This window comes from Dermochelys coriacea, chromosome 3 (genome assembly GCF_009764565.3).
Source record: "Dermochelys coriacea isolate rDerCor1 chromosome 3, rDerCor1.pri.v4, whole genome shotgun sequence".
Taxonomy (NCBI): Eukaryota; Metazoa; Chordata; order Testudines; family Dermochelyidae; genus Dermochelys; species Dermochelys coriacea.
In genome coordinates this window covers 57,856,765-57,876,054 of record NC_050070.1, presented here as the reverse complement: position 1 = coordinate 57,876,054, position 19,290 = coordinate 57,856,765, and the positions used below count along the sequence as shown (strand labels likewise).

The 19,290-nt window shown below is 43.2% G+C and overlaps 1 protein-coding gene across 1 annotated transcript in view; it reads right to left on the bottom strand.

Annotated features, from left to right (window-relative positions):
* The window catches only part of KCNQ5 (potassium voltage-gated channel subfamily Q member 5), a 513,662-nt gene extending 501,371 nt beyond the window's left edge, over positions 1 to 12,291 (bottom strand). Inside the window, exon 1 of the mRNA XM_038397155.2 lies at positions 9,829 to 12,291. Coding sequence (XP_038253083.1) covers positions 9,829 to 10,190 — 362 coding nt within the window. The 5' untranslated portion in view covers positions 10,191 to 12,291. The remainder of the gene's footprint in view (positions 1 to 9,828) is intronic.
* Between the last annotated feature and the right edge of the window lie 6,999 nt (positions 12,292 to 19,290).

Genomic DNA, 19,290 nt, shown 5'->3' with positions numbered 1-19,290 from the left:
CTTTGTCTCTTCAAGGTTTGATTATTTCAATGCATTCCACATGGGGCTACATCTTGAATCAATTTGGAAGCTGGAACTGGTGCAGAAAGGCGGCCACCCACTTGGTAAGCAGGGCACCCTTCAGAGAGCACATGTTCTAAGGGCAGGCTGTAAAGCTTATTTGTTTCATCTAGACTTTGAGGAAAATCTAACGAGGCTGAAGTGCAGGCAGATACATAGGGACGTTAGTATTTGGTTACAGGCTGCTGCTCAGTAGAACGGGTAAGTTGACTGTATGGCATATTATATTGCATTTTGGATTTGTAATTTCAAATGACCAGCAAGCCACTTAGATCATGTGAATGGGTGGCATTTTATTATTTATTCTAACTTGAAATAAAATTAAATGAATGAATAAATATCCATCTTATTGTAAACAAAAACTTTAAGCTTTTTTTTATTTATTTAAGAGATATTTGTGCATTTACTTCTCTTTAGTAGTGCTCAGATACCATAGTGATCTGTGACTTTAAAAAAAAAAATCTACAAAAATTAAAATTAAGGTACTAGAAGAATTTAGATTTGGACGAGTAGTTCTGACTATCTGACCTAGGAAGGGAACTTACCAAACTATCTTATCTAACCTATTAGTACACTAGTTTGAGTATCTGAACTGTATAATTGCCAACTTTTTCATTCTCTTGAACCAGGAAAGTATTTTTCCCTCTTGCTTTCATCATATGTGAGAATCAGCACTGATGTGTTGCTACAATATGACATCAAGCAGGATTACAATAAAGTCATTAAAAGTCAATGAAAGCCTTGAAATCCAAATTTTCATGTCTTTACATTTCAAACTGGTTTCAAAGTAGCAGCCGTGTTAGTCTGTATCCGCAAAAAGAAAAGGAGTACTTGTGGCATCTTAGAGACTAACAAATTTATTTGAGCATAAGCTTTCGTGAGCTACAGCAAATCATGTAATTGTTTAGAAAAGCATTTAGGCAACATTTTGAAGTCCTTATTCAAGAAAGCACTTACAGATATACTTAAGTGTTTTACTGAATAAGGGCCTACTAGGAGTATCCAAATATGAATTTAGGTTTTAACTTAGGCACCAAGTTTGAAAATGTTGGCCATACTGTACTCAGGCAGTTAGCACCAGCAAATAGTCAACCTCTTATCAGGAAGTTGACAAAATTGCTTGACCATACATCTAATCTGTGAGAGAACCTTTGGACTGCCATTTAAGGGAGTTAAGAAGCTTTTTCTGACCTCAGCTAGGCAACTGCTTTATGATCATTTTGCAGTTGATGAAGGAACTCTGGCTTAGATGCTGAATTTGCTTTCTTAACTGAACTGTGGGGGTAATCCCATAGGCAATCTTTTATCGGATAGGTTATCTAGACAGACATACTAACATTAATACTCAAGAAAATAATATGGAGAATCAGTTTGTTGCTTATTTCAATCGTCTGCACAAGGGACAGATTTCCCCTCTGAAAAGTAAAGATTTGATATTGTAAAGAGATGTTTGTCTTGTTTAGAAAAATGGGATACTGAAACTGGGTCTGCTGTATTTATATGGTATAGGTTTGCCATGAGATAATATTGGGGTTTTTTAAAGCTCAGCTCTTTTACCCACATATGAAGAGCCCAGTTCTGTTCCCATTAATAGCAAAACTCCCTTAATTTCAGTTTTCAGAGTAGCAGCCGTGTTAGTCTGTATTCGCAAAAAGAAAAGGAGTACTTGTGGCACCTTAGAGACTAACAAATTTATTAGAGCATAAGCTTTAATAAAGCTTAATTTCAGTGGAGCAGAATCAGGCCCCAAACATACAGTAATGAAAACATGAACCTGAGTAAAATCAGGACATGATTAAACTTTAGTCATCTAGTATATCTCCCATCTTAGTCAGGGGTCACTAAAATACAGCAAGATACTACCCATTAAGTCCCAGAGAGCTAATATTTGAAGGTTTATTGTGACACTTTGGTGGCTTATATTATTTAAAAGGAAATTATTCCGCTTGTTTTCAATGTGTTTATATAAAAACAAGGTATGTTACTTATTTTAATAATAAACTATGTATCTTCATTATAGTGACATTCTTGTGGAAAAATTCACTGACTTCATAGATACTAGAAAATATATTAATTATGATTAGTATTATTAAAACAAATACTGAGAGCAGTAATGATTAAATATTGAACATAAAATGCCACCAATTTAATTATGTTAGACATAATTCACATTGCATTATTGTTGGAAAATTAATACTTAATTCAGACCCAAAACAACAGCAGTAATTTAATGCTGATGCATATTAATAAACTAGTCATATTTTTCCACTCCAGGTTGAAGGTACACCAGGACATAGTGATAATCCTGTTCAAATAGAGGATTTACATTTCCAGTATATTTAAAAAAATTGTTTTTAGCTCACAAAGAATTACAAAACTGGTCAAAATGTGTCACACAAATGCTGTCCCAGAACTGAGCCAAAACATCTCTGCCTCTGCAGCCACCACAGCTGCTCCTTCTTCCAAGTTGTAATCAGCATACCATGCTACACTAGGCATTCATGGCTGTCCTTTCTCATGGATCATATATTTCATTCCACCCAGCCTTTACCAAATACGGGGGAGAGGAGAAGGACTCCTCCTGGCAAAATAGTAATCACAAGATGAGACCTGACCCACTTCTCAGTAAATGGAGATGGGAGACATACTGTACTTCCAGGCATTACCTTCACTTTAAAAATCTATTCCAAACAATTGTCTTTTCTCCTGCGGTCATGCAGGGTTCATAATTCCTTCGGGGTACACACCCATGTGAAGGAACGAACAGGATGCAGCTCATCTGCACAGTCTTTCAGGTCCAGGACTCTCAGTAACTCTTTCCGGAGGAATGTTTTTTGTTCTTTTTTCCCTACAGGGTGGGGAGAAGTTCTGCTTTTTGTGGCAACCCAGTGTTTCCCCTGGATAAATCATTTGCTGTGGAGCCAGCATCTGTAGCCTTATGGAGCTTACATAGCCATAAAGCTGAAGATATAACATGTATGATCGGCCCATACTAAGCTGGATCAGGCCCAGCTCTGGATCAGAGACTGAATGAGGGCAAGTGAAAGTCACTTGTATTTATTCTCTGGATGTGTAAGTAATAAGAACCTTCATCACATAACATCCTGAAAATTTCAGAGTCTTCAGTAGCTCTCCAGCAAAAGTGTTGCCCATGGAACACTATAGAGAAGAGGGGGAATGAAGCATTGTTGTCTGCTCCTTCTCTTCCATCATCATAGGTAATAAATGATACGAAGGCAATTTTTAATTGCTGTGGTATTACTGTTGGTGTACCACTTTTTAAGTTGGATGAATATTTAACATATAAATTACACTATACATCCTAGTACTGAAAACAAATTTGCCCAGGTATGTGCATTCATGCTTATGTATAGTTTGGTCCCAGCACAATATATCCATGGCAGATTTATGCTGAAATGCCTCTACCTTTTTATTGTTATATAGAAGGAAAAAAAATCTCTGTCTTGTATTTAGGTGAAAGTTATATGGTCATATATGGACAGGTCATAGAGATTCCATTGTTTACCTCCTCAGTTCCCGATAGAATTGAGTTTTGCATAAATTTGCATTGCTTTACAAATGCAAACCCTGATCCTGGAAGTGGACTGAAACAAGCGCCAGAGGATTGCCACATATGTTCATTGTATGCCCTGAAGTACACCTCTGATTGCTGATACAACAATATTTATATCACTTTAACATAAGGCAACACCACAGTTAATCCAAACACTGTCCCTCCCTAGAACCTTTCAAAATCAGAAAAAAGGAAACGAGAACTCCAACAAGTAAAACAGCAATGAGAAGAGGAGAAAAAGAAATAAAATACTATTTACCAGATTTTGTGACAAGTTCATCAGAGAAATGATACAGCCAAAGAGTTGGAGAAGTGCATAATGTCTAATTCCAAAACATATTAGGCCATATCATGCCATCAATGTATAATCAGAATGGGGAGTTCTGCCTAAATATCAATGGCATGATATTTGACATTTGATCAGTGTCATTAGCTATAGAAATCACTACTAAATAGACATCTGAGAAAAATATTCAAACAACAAACGTGTTTGGAGAACAAAGCCGGAAGAACAGAATTCCTGGTAAAATTATCACTGGCCAGAAATGAGGGGTTCAGGGTGTGGGAGGGGGCTCAGGGCTGAGGGTTGGGGTGTGGGTTCCAAGAGGGAGTTTGTGTGCAGGAGGAGGCCCAAGGCTGGGGCAGGGGGTTCAGGCATGGGAGGGGGTTCAGGGAGCAGGCTCTGGGAGGAATTTTGGGTGTGGGAGGGGGCTCAGGGCTGAGGTATGGGGTTAGGGCATGGGAGGGGGTTCAGGGTGCGGACTCTGGTCGGCGCGTACCTCAGGCGACTCCTGGGAAGCGGCCAGCACGTCCCTCTGACTTCTAGGCACAGGGGCAGCCACAGGGGCTCTGTGTGCTGCCCCCGCAGCTCCCATTGGCCATGGTTTCTGGCCACTGGGAGCTGCAGAGCTGGCACTTGGGGCAGGGGCAGCATGTGGATCCCCAATGGCCGCCCCATGCCTAGGAGCAGGAGGGGCATGTCACTGCTACTGGGAGCCACGCGGAGCCAAGTAGGGAGCCTGCCGGCCCTGCGCTAACCAGACTTTCAATGGCCCGGTCAGCAGTGCTGACCGGAGCCACCAGGGTCCCTTTTCGACCAGGCGTTCCGGTCAAAAAAACGGACACCTGGCAACCCTACTGCCATATCACAAGCAAGTTAATAAGAAATAGAATATTTGCACCTCAACAGATTAAACAATGTTAACAAATTAAAAAATATATACAAATAATTGCATCATACCCATAATTATATCAAAGGGCAAAGCTTCCCCCCTGCCACTCCAGCTGCTCACCAGAAAGACAACTAAACACACACACACACACACACACACTTCTAAAATTCATAGAGAGATTTCCAAATATTTCTGGTAAAGACATTCAGATATGTAACCCATATATAAAAATAGATATAGGAAATGTTTTCAAAAGGCACAAATTACATTTAGGCACTCATTTACTTTCAGTGGCAGTTAGGTGCTTTTGAAAAATCTCCCCCACAGTAACTTCATGTGTTGGATTATATTTATTGTCACTGATAAACATTAAATCAGTACTCAACAGTCGCCTTAACAAAACAAGCAGATAATATGTTATGAAGACAGTTTTGAGCAATATTCAGCTTTAATGTTGGAAGCACTTACAGTAGCATACCACACAAACAACAGTTCACTGTATTTCTGCACAAACTGATAAAAAAAAAAAGAATCAGGATCCTAGGGGCTTTCTGAGAAAACACTTTTAGAAAAGTTAGTGTTGTTAATGTATTTGTATGTTAAATATTAGCACAAACACAAATGACTAGGTGGTGTGATATGAAGATTTTACCAGCATGATTTTATGAGGCCAGCCTCGTTACTCACAATTAGTATTGGACATTCTGATTTTATCCATGTTCATATTTGAACTATTCCTAAACTATTAAGAGTTGAAGATTGGGCCATTCAAAAGGCAATTTTCCCTAGACTTACAATACAGGTTTTAGATTTTACCTAGGACCTCTATGTCATAAAGTACTAATAAAATGCACACAAGTAATATGTAAGTGAAGAAACATATACTTTGTGGGTCTGATCTGGCAAACCCTTACTACCCAGTATAATCCTATTTAAGTGACTGTCTCTGCCCAATAACAGACACTAAATCCAGCAGTAGAAGGTCACAGGATGGTACCCTTTCTGTGTAAAATTACAAAACTCTAGGAATGAAACACAAATAACCAGACTCATTGATTTCTAAAATTTAACTTACTATACCTGCTCCTAAATGGCTAGCTCCCCTTACTCCTTTATTTACAATGGCAAAAGTTTTTCCATTTCCAATAAAATTGGACAATATTAAATTAAACCCTGATCTAAAGTCCTTCTGCATGGAAAAACTCCATGAAAGTTCCACTGCAGGACTGGTTCCTGATTAGCTAATGCCACCTATAAATACCGCAACTCCCCACCCCAACTGACCAAACTTCGAATTCTAAAAAATTAAGAAAACCAAAAATTTGGGGGAGGAAATAAAATTTGTGGTTACGCCATCTTGCAGATCAGAGTGATATTTACATCCAGTTATATTCTCCTGAAAATAAGCTTTAACAATTTATAGCCCCCAACTATAACAGCAATAATAGACTCCGTGGTAATGTAGATATGCATTAACAAAGCTCAAAAAAGGCATCTCAAAAGTAAACAACTTGATTGTTACACATTTTTTTCCAAAAGATTTGTCATTTTTAACATTACAATACCGATGTAGAAAATTTGCCAAGAAGAAGTTATGTTCAATCAGATGGTTTCAAAAGATGCATCTGAAACACTGAAAACCGTATATATTCTTTTAATCTCAATAGATAAAAATAATTTATACAGAAAAATTGCATCCAAAGTAATGAGCTCTTTGCCAAATTTTCACCCAATGGAGCTTCACATGGCCAAGTTAAAAAGCTCATTAAAATGGGAGTGAAAATAGAAACACTGACAAATCCTTAAACTATTGGTACTACTAGGTGCTTCTATAATACAATAAGAAAAGGAGTACTTGTGGCACCTTAGAGACTAATACATTTGTTAGTCTCCAAGTTGCCACAAGTACTCCTTTTCTTTTTGCGAATACAGACTAACACGGCTGCTACTCTGAAACCTATAATACAATAGTGTTTCCAAAATGCTTCACACAGCTTTGAACAGATAAAAAGATACTATGCTGGCATTTCCAGTTGCCAGAATTGCCATTTGTAATTAAAATCTAAAATTGGCACTCATTCTATGCAGGCAATTATCTAAAGGCATCTGGAAATATTCCTTGTTTACAGTGTTGCTGTGTCATGACTTCACTCAGTTTGGAAATTCATTTTTATAGGTTTAATACTGTCAACATTATTTTAATCAATAATTATCATTATGCTACCAAATTAAACAGAAGGGTACCAAAGTATGATTTCTTGGTATTTACATGATGACTGCAATAAGAAGTGTCCTAACAAGTATTTAAGTGATTTTCAGAGTATTGGTAAAATACTGTCTATGCCAGAATATGTCCTATTAAAAACACAAATAGCAAAATGTACCCAATAAATGACTAAAAATAACAAAAGTTCAGTCTACCACAGTAGATTTTCATAATGAACCATTTAGAGGGGAATAAGTAGTTCTACTTTGTTGACAGCAATCTTTCACTAAATGAAATGTCACTTCAAACCCATTTCTGTTGTTTTTTGTCTATAGCAATTTTGGTCTACTAAGTAAATCTATCCCTGAAGTACCTCATTAATCACAGTGCAGTGGTTCTTGGCAAAATATTCTATATGGCTATGAAAACTGTTATTAAAGAAGGATTTGGGGATTCCCATGCTGGTGTGATACAAAGCATTACTTGATCATAGGTTACCAAAGACAGCTTTTAACAAATAGTTGCTTTATTACTGAAAGGGTTACAACTGACATTTGCTCACTATACATAATCATCTTTTCAATGAAATTACTGGAACTACCATTCAAACTACCTTGCATTTGCTCTATCCTGTGCAGTATGTTAGTTTTCTATGATTAAAGATAGTGACTCATGCTCACACAAAATTTATAATATCAAAGATAAATTTTCTGTACTTTTACAAATGTAAAGCACAATATTTTAAGAAAAAGCATTTCTTTGACTAGTCTTAACTAGTCAGTCATAGGTCATCTGGTTTACTGCAGCTTTCTGGGGTTAGAACTATGGTGTATTGCAATGACTTCTTCACAAACTATGTCTTTAGACTGAATGCTCTTTGGTGTAGGGAAGTGTATTTGGATGCAGACAGAATACATAACAATAAAAGAGGACTAATATTGAACTAATTTGTTTTGGAAACCCTGGGGATACTTTAAAGAGGTTGCTTAAAGTAGGGTTTTAAAGCCTACAACACATAAGCAACACCCTGTCTTAAGGAGCCAATTCAAGATACACCTGAATTCTCTTTGAAGGATAACCTCTAGAATCACAAGAAACATTTTAGTCACATCCTCTACTAAACCTATGTACACTGCACACACATCCAAAAGAGAAGAGTAACTTGCTAGTACAAGTTGAAATGACATTAACATAAATTAAGACTACACAACAAGATAATTTATTAAGTGCTTCCTAAAAAAGGCCCAATTATAAGGGAAATAGTAAGGAACTTCTTGGAAGTCTCAAATGAATTTATGATCATTACTAAAAGGAATCAGTTTGGAATTAATCCTAAATATTGAACATTTCAATAAAAACATATCAGTAACACTATGTCCTTTAACTACTGCTGCTATGGAACTCAACTGGAAATACATATGCAATTTGCATAAACACTAAATGAGTTCATAATGATCAAAGCGATTACTTATAATACCTAATGAATTCATAATGATGGAAACAACGCACTGCAGGATGCAAAGGAGAAACTGGGCAATAATAATTAAATGGAGTAAACACCTTAAACTACATCATTCCTGGTTTGTAAGAATCAAAAACTCGGATATTTAAGTGCAAGGGTGATATTAAAGAGAACTGACTAGAGCCGAGTTCATGCGTAGCTCATGAACCATCTCTGCATCCTGGCCTTTTACAATCGCCCCACTGTCCTTTTAAAGTTATTGCAGCCAAGAATTCCAATTCCCAAGCAACAGATACAACCGCATCTGCGAGCAGATGCTCGGCGCTTCCTGCCGCTGACATGAGCAGGCACCTGCAGACTTACATTTCAGAACAGATCGAAAACGGTCGAAAAGCTGTGCACCAACACTCTGCCCTCTTTCCCTCCCTTAGCTCCGCTTTTTGTTTAGTTTCCGCGAAGCAGCACGTATAAAAGGATCTGAAAATAACCAACGGGACGAAACTGTAGTCAGAGCCTGGCTACACGACCGCGTGAATGGACGCGGTGGGAAACCAGCATTCAAAGCCTTTCACCAAGGAAAGGGTGTAAAGGCCCGAAGGGGAAAGTCAGCATTTGCTTCCAATCAACTCCTCGTCGGGCATTTTCCGCTTCGGGGTCAGGTCGGGGCTGCCTCTCTTTTCCCACCTTCCCACAGCGCCACGAGCGAGCCCAGACCAGCCTTTGCCAGCTGGCTGCCGGGGCCCACCGTCCGAGTGACAAGGAGCCCGGTGGCTGGCCCAGGCGGCCCAGCCCCAGCGCAGTCCCTTGCAGAAACGACCGGCCAACGCGCGGGCCTTTCCCCGGGGGCCGCGCGGGCCTTTCCCCGGGGGCCGCGCGCTCCCCCCCCCCACCCCACGCGGAGCTCCCCGTCTCCCCTGGCAGCGGCTCCCTGGGCCGGTTGCTGTCACCGCGTTGAAACGGAGGGGCGGGGGCGGGGCGGGGAGGGCTGCTTACGGCGTGCACAGACCACCCCAAACGCTGACGTTTGCGAGTCACTTTTTGGCGGGTTTTTGGGGAGCGCCACTCCCTCTCCCCCCGCCCTCCACCGGGGGCTGCCACCGGCCGACAAGCCCCGCTCCCCACCTGGGCTTTCCCCCGCTTTGCCTCCCACCCCCGGAGAAAGGCTGCGGGCGGGCGGGCGCGCGCGCGCGTCCCTCCCGCTCCTGGAAGATGCTCCAGGAGCCGGGGCGGGGCCGTGCCACCGCTCAGGCCGCCCCGCTGCTCCGCGCCTCGCCGCGCACCCCCTGCCCGGGCGAGCAGGCGCCTGGCGGCCGGGCTGGCGGGGACAGGTGCGGGGGGGGGGGGCAGTACTCACACGAACGCGTGGTAGATGAACGCCCAGCTGCGGGGTCTCTCCAGCACGTTGTACAGATAGTTTTGCAGCCTCCGGTACTTGACGTTCCTCCGGCAGCTCTGGCTGCTGTTGTACGACAGCGGCTTCCCCAGCAGACTCATCCGGGCTCCCCCTTGCTTTCCCCGCCGGTTCTCCCGCGAGCCGCCGCGGCCGATGGCGCTGCCGGTGCCCAGCAGCAGCAAGCCGTCCCCTCTGGGGGCCGAGTTCAGCAGCACCCGGCTGCGGCCGGACTCCACATCCTTCATGCCGCTGCCCGCGCGGCTGCTCTTCAGCCGGAGCCCGGCGGAGCTGCCCTCGTCTCCTCCGCTGTGCTTGCGGGGCATGGCATCACCCCGGGCGCCGAGAGCGGGGCAAGAGCAGCACCGGAACAGGGCGCGGGCAGCCGCCGCGCGATCAGCTTCCCCGGGGGCGGAAGGGAAGCGGCCTGCGGAGCAGGGGAGAAGGCAGAAGAGAGAGGGGGGCACAGTGTCCAAACGATGCCCCCGGAGGAGGGAAACAAAGCGGAGCGGGAAAGGGGGAGCCGTGTGGGCCACTTTGATCGAGCAGGGTCCTTTCTCCCGAGCTTCTGGCAGGAAAGGAGCCCAGCGGTCCCCAAACCCCCCGACTCGCCCCTCGGGTCCCCAGACAAAGGGTGGGACTCCTGAGCAGCTCCCCAAGCCTGGTGGTGCCCGCACCTTCCCGTAAAAGGCAGGAGTGGCTTCTTCTGCCCCTTCAGCCTTCTTTAATAAAAAAAAACAAAACAAAACACCCAACAACAACTCTGCAATAATATGGTCTCTCAGCAGCCCAGCTCACTCAACGTGCTAGCGAGCGAGCCGACCAACAGGGGATCAAGCAGTGAAGGGGAAATGCATCTCTTGGGAGAAGCTCTCTTCGTTTATTAGGATATAGGGAAGTGAGAAAAAATGTAAAGCCAGGGCAGCTTTAGGGGGGAAATTAACATAGAGGGCGCCTGCCCTTGGCTTGGCCAGTACATTTTGCTCTCACGGGGACCTCAGTCGACCTAACAAGCTGTTGCTCTAATTCCAAATGCATGAGAAAGTCAGCAAGTAATTGTACATCCCTTGAAAAAATGCTCCAAAGCGTGCCCACTTTTCAATGGTAAACACCACCATGCCCGGGCAATGACCGTAGTGGTGAAAACAGCAAACGGCTGATTACACGCAGCTCCTGGAGATTATAGACATTGTCGGGAAATGTCCATTTAAATCCGCGAAAGTAATAAAACAGTTGAAGTCTCCCAAGCAGCAGCTCCTGGGAGACTCCGGAGGGGAGAGCTGTCAGCTGAAGCAGCCTCCCTCGGTAGGTACCCAACAGCTTTTCAGATTTCCCTCCTCCGCCCAATCGCATAGCGTGGCACGATGTACACAGTAAACACCTCTACACACACACAGAAATGTGTCTCAGGTTTGAGGTCTCAAATAATCCCCCACGCTGCAGATCCTAATAAACGGCCCTGGCGGGTCCTCGTTGATTGGGGCGCTGGGCATTAACCAATAGGAAAGAGAGTCAATCCAAGCCCGAAGGGAAAGAAAGTCCTTCTCTCTCGTGCTTGCAAACTCCCAGCAAGTGCCAGGGACTCGCACCCCCGAAAGAAAGGACGGTCAGTCAGCGAGCGCGGAGATTGCTGGGCGGCGCTTGGCGGCCGAGCGGGACGGGAGAAAACAAAGCCCCCCTCGCCGAGGGTGGGCGTTTGGCTCCTGGCCTCTCCCAGCGTATCAAGGTGAGTGTGCAGAAAACCTGCCCCGCGTCCCTCGCCTCTGAGGCGCGCACACGCACGCAGGCGGCTGCGCGAGCTGGCTGCGGCTCATTATTATTTATTAGCTGTGCTCTCGGCCGCGGCGCCCGCGGCTCCCTCCGTAGCCGTCTCTTGCGGGAGCGCCTCTCGCCCAGACATAGCCACCACGCGCTCCGGGGAAGGGCTGAAGCCACGTGCGCTCGGCAGGAGTCCCACGTGACGGCCCCCCTCTCCCCCCCCAGCACTGAACACACCGGCCGGCGAGGAGAGTCGCTCAGGACCGGCGGTCACCCGACACCGGCCGCCCCAGGGATCGGGGGGAGGGGGGGGAAATCTGCTCGCCGAGAGAGGTCAGGGCTTGTCATCCTGGCTACAAGCTAGATCAGTGTGGATCTGCAAGAGCCCCAGGGCACTGCTTGGCCTCTCTCTCTCTGAAGCAGCACATGTATTGCTGTAGTAAACCAGAAGACATTACTCATTTCCTCTTAAGCCGAGCCTGCTGCTGCTTTGCATACTGCAGCTAAAACTCATCATCGTATCCATTTCCTAAAGTCAACTGTCCGCCGCCCGCCCTCGACACATGCAGGCTGTTTGGAAAATAAATAGTTCCCCAAAGGGCACCGTGACACGTGCCTTAAGAATGGGCACAGGGCTTTCTGCCTACTTCCAGTGCAACCGGAAACGCCCCTGGCTTACAGGGCTTCCCCCCCCCCCTTTAGGGTTTAGTCTCAAACCTGTTCAAATCATTAACCCCCATAACCTTCTTTTAGTGCTTTGATGGGCACTTTGTTCATGTCGCTGAATATTAATTGCCATAGTTGGGTTGGTTTTCTGCTTGTGGACTGTTCTGTTAACACTGCATTAAGAAAAATGCTAACAAAAATAAATTCATGCATTCCCGGGTAAGTCTCGTTCCTAAATTAAGAAATGCTTAATCAAGCGTCTCCTGAAAGCAGTCTCTCTGGAGTCTAATTGTTTAGGGCTAATTTTCAAATGTGTTTCCACTGATTTTAACTAGTTTGGGAACTCTAAACTTAGGCCCTTACTGACTAGTTCCACATACTGTTAAAGGCTATGTGCACGTGAGAACAATTAACTAATGTCAAAGCAATTAAAAGATCATTGAGGGATTGCTCCTGCCGTCTTTACTTAAGCAAACCTTCTGTTAAAAGGTCTTAGTTATGACCAGCTTCCTTGGATGTTACCTTACTTCTCCAAAGAAGATGCAGCATATTAAACAAATCATTTCACATGTGCAGGATAAAATAACAGGAAGCTGGACAGAGCATTTATGCTTTGCACCATCCCATTAATTATAAAGAATGTGGGGCTTGATTACCTATCCACTAGGTGATGTGGTGTTTTGCGATGAGATAAGGGTAGTTTAGTAATTAATATGAAAGACTAATTCATATTGAGATAATGAAAAACTTCTGCTGTCTATTATAACCAGCAAACTCAGCACAGATACTGATATTTCAAGAATACAGTTGTTTTCAGTTGATCAAATATTTCAAAGAAAATCAACATGTAAGATCTAGGAGGCCAGTTTAAAGTTTGAGAGTTTGGGGTTGTTGTGTTGTTTTTTTTAACTGTTTAGAAGATTACAGCAAAATGGATGCTAAAATAAGTTATGAGAAATTTAAGGTTAAAGTTAAGAACAGGCAACTAACAAATATTTTATTTAGTGTTACAAAATGTCTCCAAAGCTCTTTAATCGGAGAATTTGATCTGCTTCATTTCTTCACTAGATTTCCTCTTGTAAGCAAACAGGAACTTTAAAAAACACAAGTGAGACATAGTGGAAACACAGATCTTGAGAGGGGAGCAGAAACTGTATACACTGAAATACAACACACACACAAATTAAAATAAATGTTAAAAAGTTCATGCAACTTATTAATTGCAAGTTCATTTCACTCCTCTCTATTTGAATTGTAAATTGAGCTTAGTAAGTTCTCTATTTACTAATTATTTGCACTCCCCCTTTGCATTGATGCAAGTGTTTAAGACAATATTTCATTTTCCTCTTTCATCCCCTTTGTGCCATTTAGCAATGGGTATGTAAAATAAGTGTTAAGTTACTAAAGACCTGATCCTGTAAACGCTTACGCATAACTTCATACATGTTATAAGTCTCATTGACTCACATTAGTAAAGTGTTGGCAGGGTTGGTCCCTAAATTCTAGAAAGCCTCAGTGTACAGTCATATCTCTGCAGGAACAGGGGGTGGGATCCACAAGGGAATTAGGTGTTGTGACTCTGAACGTCATAGAAAATTACAGGAACACTGCAATCCACAAAGCCTAAATTAGACAGCTAGGCTCCTATATAAGGAATGGGGAAAGATAGGTGCCTTAAATTGAGATTTAGAAAGCCAGCATGCTAGGTAAGGAAGCAGCTTAAGATAGCCCATGTGAGTTGCCACTGAGAGGATTATGTGCTAAGCCTCACCCCCTCCCAGAGTTTGGTCCCTAAATTCAGGTTGCAGGGAGGGGCCTATTGGTGTTTGTGAGCACAAAATGGGGAAGGTAGGTGGCCTAAAACCCAAATTGCATGACCTGAACCAAGATAGCCAAGGGAAAAACTATACCTCTCTTGTAAAGGCTAGCCACTGGCTAGGAGATTCACTAGGACATGGGAGACCTGTGGTTCAAGTCCTCCTCCTCCTCCTGAGGGAGGGGACAAGGGATTTGAGCAGGGATCTGTCACCAGTCAGGTGGGTGCCCTAACCACTGCGCTATGGAATATTCTGATGTGTGGCTCCCTCAATCTCTCCTATTGACATTGTTCTATTTTAAATAATTGAGTATTAGTTGGGCCAGGGAAGGAGTTAGATTAACTCTGTAGCCTAGTGCACTCACCTGAAAGGTAGCAGCTTCCTGTTCAAATCTCTTCTCCTGCTCAGGAGAAGGGGGGACTTGAACAGAGCGGCTCCTACAGCCTGGGTGAGTACTAGGCTAATGGTTATAAAGAGAGGTGGTCTTCTCCCTGCTCCCTCCCCTCAGCTGTTTTGTGGGAACTTGAGTGAGGTGCCCAATTCGATGATGGCCTCTGAGCACACCTACCAAATCAAGCCTCCCACATGACTTAAGCATCTTACCACCTATCTTCCCCAGTTTGTGAATCGCTCAGAGGGTTAGGCCAGGTCCTTGTACACTTCAGTATAACTTATGTCACTCAGGGGTCTGAATAAATCACCCCCCTGAACAATGTAAGTTATACCGACCTAAGTGCTGGTGTGGACAACTTCTCCTGCCAACATAGCTGTCTCTGGTGGAGGTGGATTTATTATGCTAACAGGAGAAAGCAGAATGTCTTTAGCAGGGGTGCTACAGCAGTGCAGCTGCATCCGTTCACTTGTGCCAATGTAGTACTTTTAGTGTAGACTAACCCTTTGGCAGGGAATAAGTGTCTAGATACCTACAGTAAGGCTGCAGCCACAGGCGCTGATTTTCTAATGTGCTGGGGAGTACTCCACCAGGCCCTGCCCCCACTCCACCCATTTCCCCATTGTCCCACCCCAACCTGCCTCACCCTCTTCCCCGAGAGCACCCTGCTCTCACTCCTTCCCCCCCAGCACCTTCTGCATGCCACTGAACAGCTGATCATCACTGCGTGGGAGGCGCTGGGGGAGGGGGAGGTGCTGATTGGGGGGGTCTGTTGGTGGGTGCTGAGCACCCACCATTTTTTTTTCTGTGGGTGCTCTAGCCACATGGAGTCGGCACCTATGGCTGCAGCATATACACCCAGAGACAGTAAGTTAGGAACTGAGTAAATTTAGATGCCTACAGGGTTAGACAGCCGCCAAATGGGTATATTGCCAATAGCAGTGGTCCTTAAAAATGGGACTTAGGTGCTTCAGTACCTTTGTGGATTGCACCCAATGTCCACCACATAGATCCCACTGCATCACTGTGTGTCCTTGGAGATAAATTCTGTTTTGGAGGTGCTTAATTTTACTTCTGTGGTTATTTGGATTGATTTCATTGAGACTAGTTACAGCAGTAGTATTAAGCATGTGCATAAGTATTTGCAGGATCCAGGCTTAAGAGTTGGGGAAATAAAGTAAAACTGTTAAAGTTAGCAGACACAATGTCCTGTTCTTGATGAACTTTTTGTGAGCCAGTAGGAAATATTGTAATAATTCTGTGCCCCCTAGTGGTACTGAAAATTATGTATTATATAAGAAATAGTTGGGAAACAGCAAAAAGTTAGGCCAGTTATTCAAATGAAGTCACACAAGCATAGCAAGTCAAGCACACAAATGCAGTAGGGTACTGATGAGTTGAATATTTTATTTGCATTTCATGTGAACGATCATGCTTTGCCAGTATTCTTATTTGATCCAATAATGCTTTGAGAAAAAGCATGTAGGACAAAAAGACAATTATTAATCTGATTCTTCCTTATCTATGTGATGGACAATATGGGCATTCAGGGCATGACATGTGGATGACTCCAGGAAGAGGGACTGCTAAGCAGAGATGGGGTCCACCCATGGAGGCAGTGGAAGAGCATATTTGGATACTGACTGGCTAACCTAGTGAGGCAGGTTTTAAACTAGGTTTGAAGGGGGCAGGTGACAAAAGCCCACGGGTAAGTCAAAAACATGGAGACCTGGGAGAAGGGTCAGAATTTGGTGGGGAGCATGGACTGGGAGAGCATTTATGGGGAGCAGGGATAAGGGAGAGACAAGACCTAACGGGTGGGGGTGGGGATCAAATCAGGGTCTTAAATGTCTGTATACTAATGCGAGAAGAATGGGGAATAAGCAGGAAGAACTCAAAATGCTAGTAAATAAACACAACTATGACATAGTTGGCATCACAGAGACTTGGTGGGAAAATATGCATGACTGGAATATTGGTATAGAAGGGTACAGCTTGCTCAGGAAGGACAGGCAGGGAAAAAAGGGAAGAGGTGTTGCCTTATATATTAAAAATGTACACACTTGAACTGAGGTTGAGATGGAAATAGGAGACAGACTTGTTGAAAGTCTCTGGGTAAGGATAAAAGGGGTAAAAAACAAGGTGATTTCATGGTAGGAGTCTACTACAGACCACCTAACCAGGAAGAAGAGGTGCGTGAGACTTTTTTTTAAACAACTAACAAAATCATCCAAAGCACAGGACTTGGTGGTGATGGGGAACTTCAATTACCCAGACATCTGTTTGGAAAATAACACAGCAGGGCACAAGCTCTTGGAATGTATTGAAGACAATTTTTTATTTCAGAGGTGGAGAAAGCTATTAGGGGAGAGGTTGCTCTAGATTTGATTTTGACAAATAGGGAGGAACTGGTTGAGAATTTGAAAGTGGAAAGCAGCTTGGGTGAAAGTGATCATGAAATGGTAGAGTTCATGATTCTAAGGAATGGTAGGAGGGAGAACAGCAAAATAAAGGCAATGGATTTCAAGAAAGCAGACTTTAGCAAACTCAGGGAGTTAGTAGGCAAGATCCCATGGGAAGCAAGTCTAAGGGGAAAAACAATTGAAGACAGTTGGCAGTTTTTCAGAGAGACATTATTAAGGGCACAAGAGCAAACTATCCCACTGCGTAGGAAAGATAGGAAGTATGGCAAGAGACCACCCTGGGTTAACCAGGAGATCTTCAATAATCTAAAAATAAAAAAAAAAGAGTCCTACAAAAGGTAGAAACTAGGTCAAATTACAAAGGATGAATATAAACAAACAACACAAGAATGTAGGGGCAAAATTAGAAAGGCCAAGGCACAAAACGAGATCAAAGTAGCTGGAGTCATAAAGGATAACAAGAAAACATTCTACAAATATGTTAGAAGAAAAAGGAAGACCAAGGACAGGGTAGGTCTGTTACTCAACGAGGGGGGAGGGGGGAAACAATAACCAAAAATGTGGAAATGGCAGGTACTTAATGACTTCTTTGTTTCGGTTTTCTCCAAGAAGGTTGGTGGCGATTAGACATCTAACATAGTGAATGACAGTGAAAATGAATTAGGATCAGAGGCTAAAATAGGGAAAGAACAAGTTAAAAATTACTTAGACAAAGTTAGATGTCTTCAAGTCACCAGGGCCTGATGAAATGCATCCTAGAATACTCAAGGAGCGGACTGAGGAGATATCTGAGCCATTAGCGATTATCTTTGAAAAGTCATGGAAGACAGGAGAGATTACAGAAAACTGGAAAAGGGCAAATACAGTGCCGATCTATAGAAAGGGAAATAAGGACAACCTGGGTAATTAGAGCCCAGTCAGCTTAATTTCTGCACCCGGAAAGATAATGGAACAAATAATTAAGCAATCAATTTGCAAACATCTAGAAGATAATAATGTGATAAGTAACAGTCAGCATGCATTTGTCATGAACAAATCATGTCAAACCAACCTGATTGCTTTCTTTGACAGGATAATAAGCCTCGTGGATAGAGGGGGAAGTTGTAGATGTGGTGTATCTTGACTTTAGTAAAGCTTTTGATACTGTCTTACGTGACTTTCTCATAAACAAACTAGGGAAATGCAACCTAGAGGGAGCTACTATAAGTGGGTGCAAAACTGGTTGGAAAACTGTTCCCAGAGAGTAGTTATCAGTGGTTCACAGTCATGCTGGAAGGGCATAATGAGTGGGGTCCCACAGGGATCTGGTCTGGGTCTGTTCAATATCTTCATCAATGATTTAAATAATGACATAGAGAGTACACTTATAAAGTTTGCAGATGATACCAAGTTGGGAGAGGTTGCATGTGCTTTGGAGGATAGGATTAAAATTCAAAATGATCTGGACAAACTGGAAAAATGGTCTGAAGTAAATAGGATGAAACTCAATAAGGACTAATTCAAAGTACTTCACTTAGGAAGGAACAATCAGTTGTACATATACAAAATGGGAAAAAAACTGCCGAGGAAGGAGTATTGCGGAAAGGGATCTGGGGGTGATAATGTACCACAAGCTAAACCACCAAATGCATCCGATGAAGTGAGCTGTAGCTCACAAAAGCTTATGCTCAAATAAATTTGTTAGTCTCTAAGGTGCCACAAGTACTCCTTTTCTTTTTATGAGTCAACAGCGTAACACTGTTGCAAAAAAGGTGAACATCATTCTAGGATGTATTAGCAGGAGTGTAAGCAAGACACGAGAAGTAATGCTTCCACTCTACTCTGTGCTGATTGGGCCTCAGCTGAAGTATTGTGTCCATTTCTGGGCACCACATTTCAGGAAAGAGGTGAGCAAATTGGAAAAAGTCTAGAGAAGATCAACAAACATGATTAAAGGTCTAGAAAACATGACCTATGAGGGAAAATTGAAAAAATTGGGTTTGTTTAATCTGAAGAAGAGAAGACAGAGAGGACATGATAACAGTTTTCAAGTACATAAAAGGTTGTTGTTACAAGGAGGAGGGAGAAAATTTGTTCTTCTTAACCTCTGAGGATACGACAAGAAGCAATGGGCTTAAATTATAGCAAGAAAGGTTTAGGTCGTACGTTAGGAAAAACTTCCGAACTAATTAAGCATTGGAATAAATTGCCTGGGGAGGTTGTGGAATCTCCATCATTGGAGATTTATAAGAGCAGCTTAGTCATATACCTGTCAGGAATGGTGTAATGATACTTAGTCCTGCCATGAGAGCAGGGGACTCTTGAGGTCCCTTCTAGTCCTGTGATTCTATGATTAGACAGCATTCAAATGCATCCAATTGTGCAGTGTTTG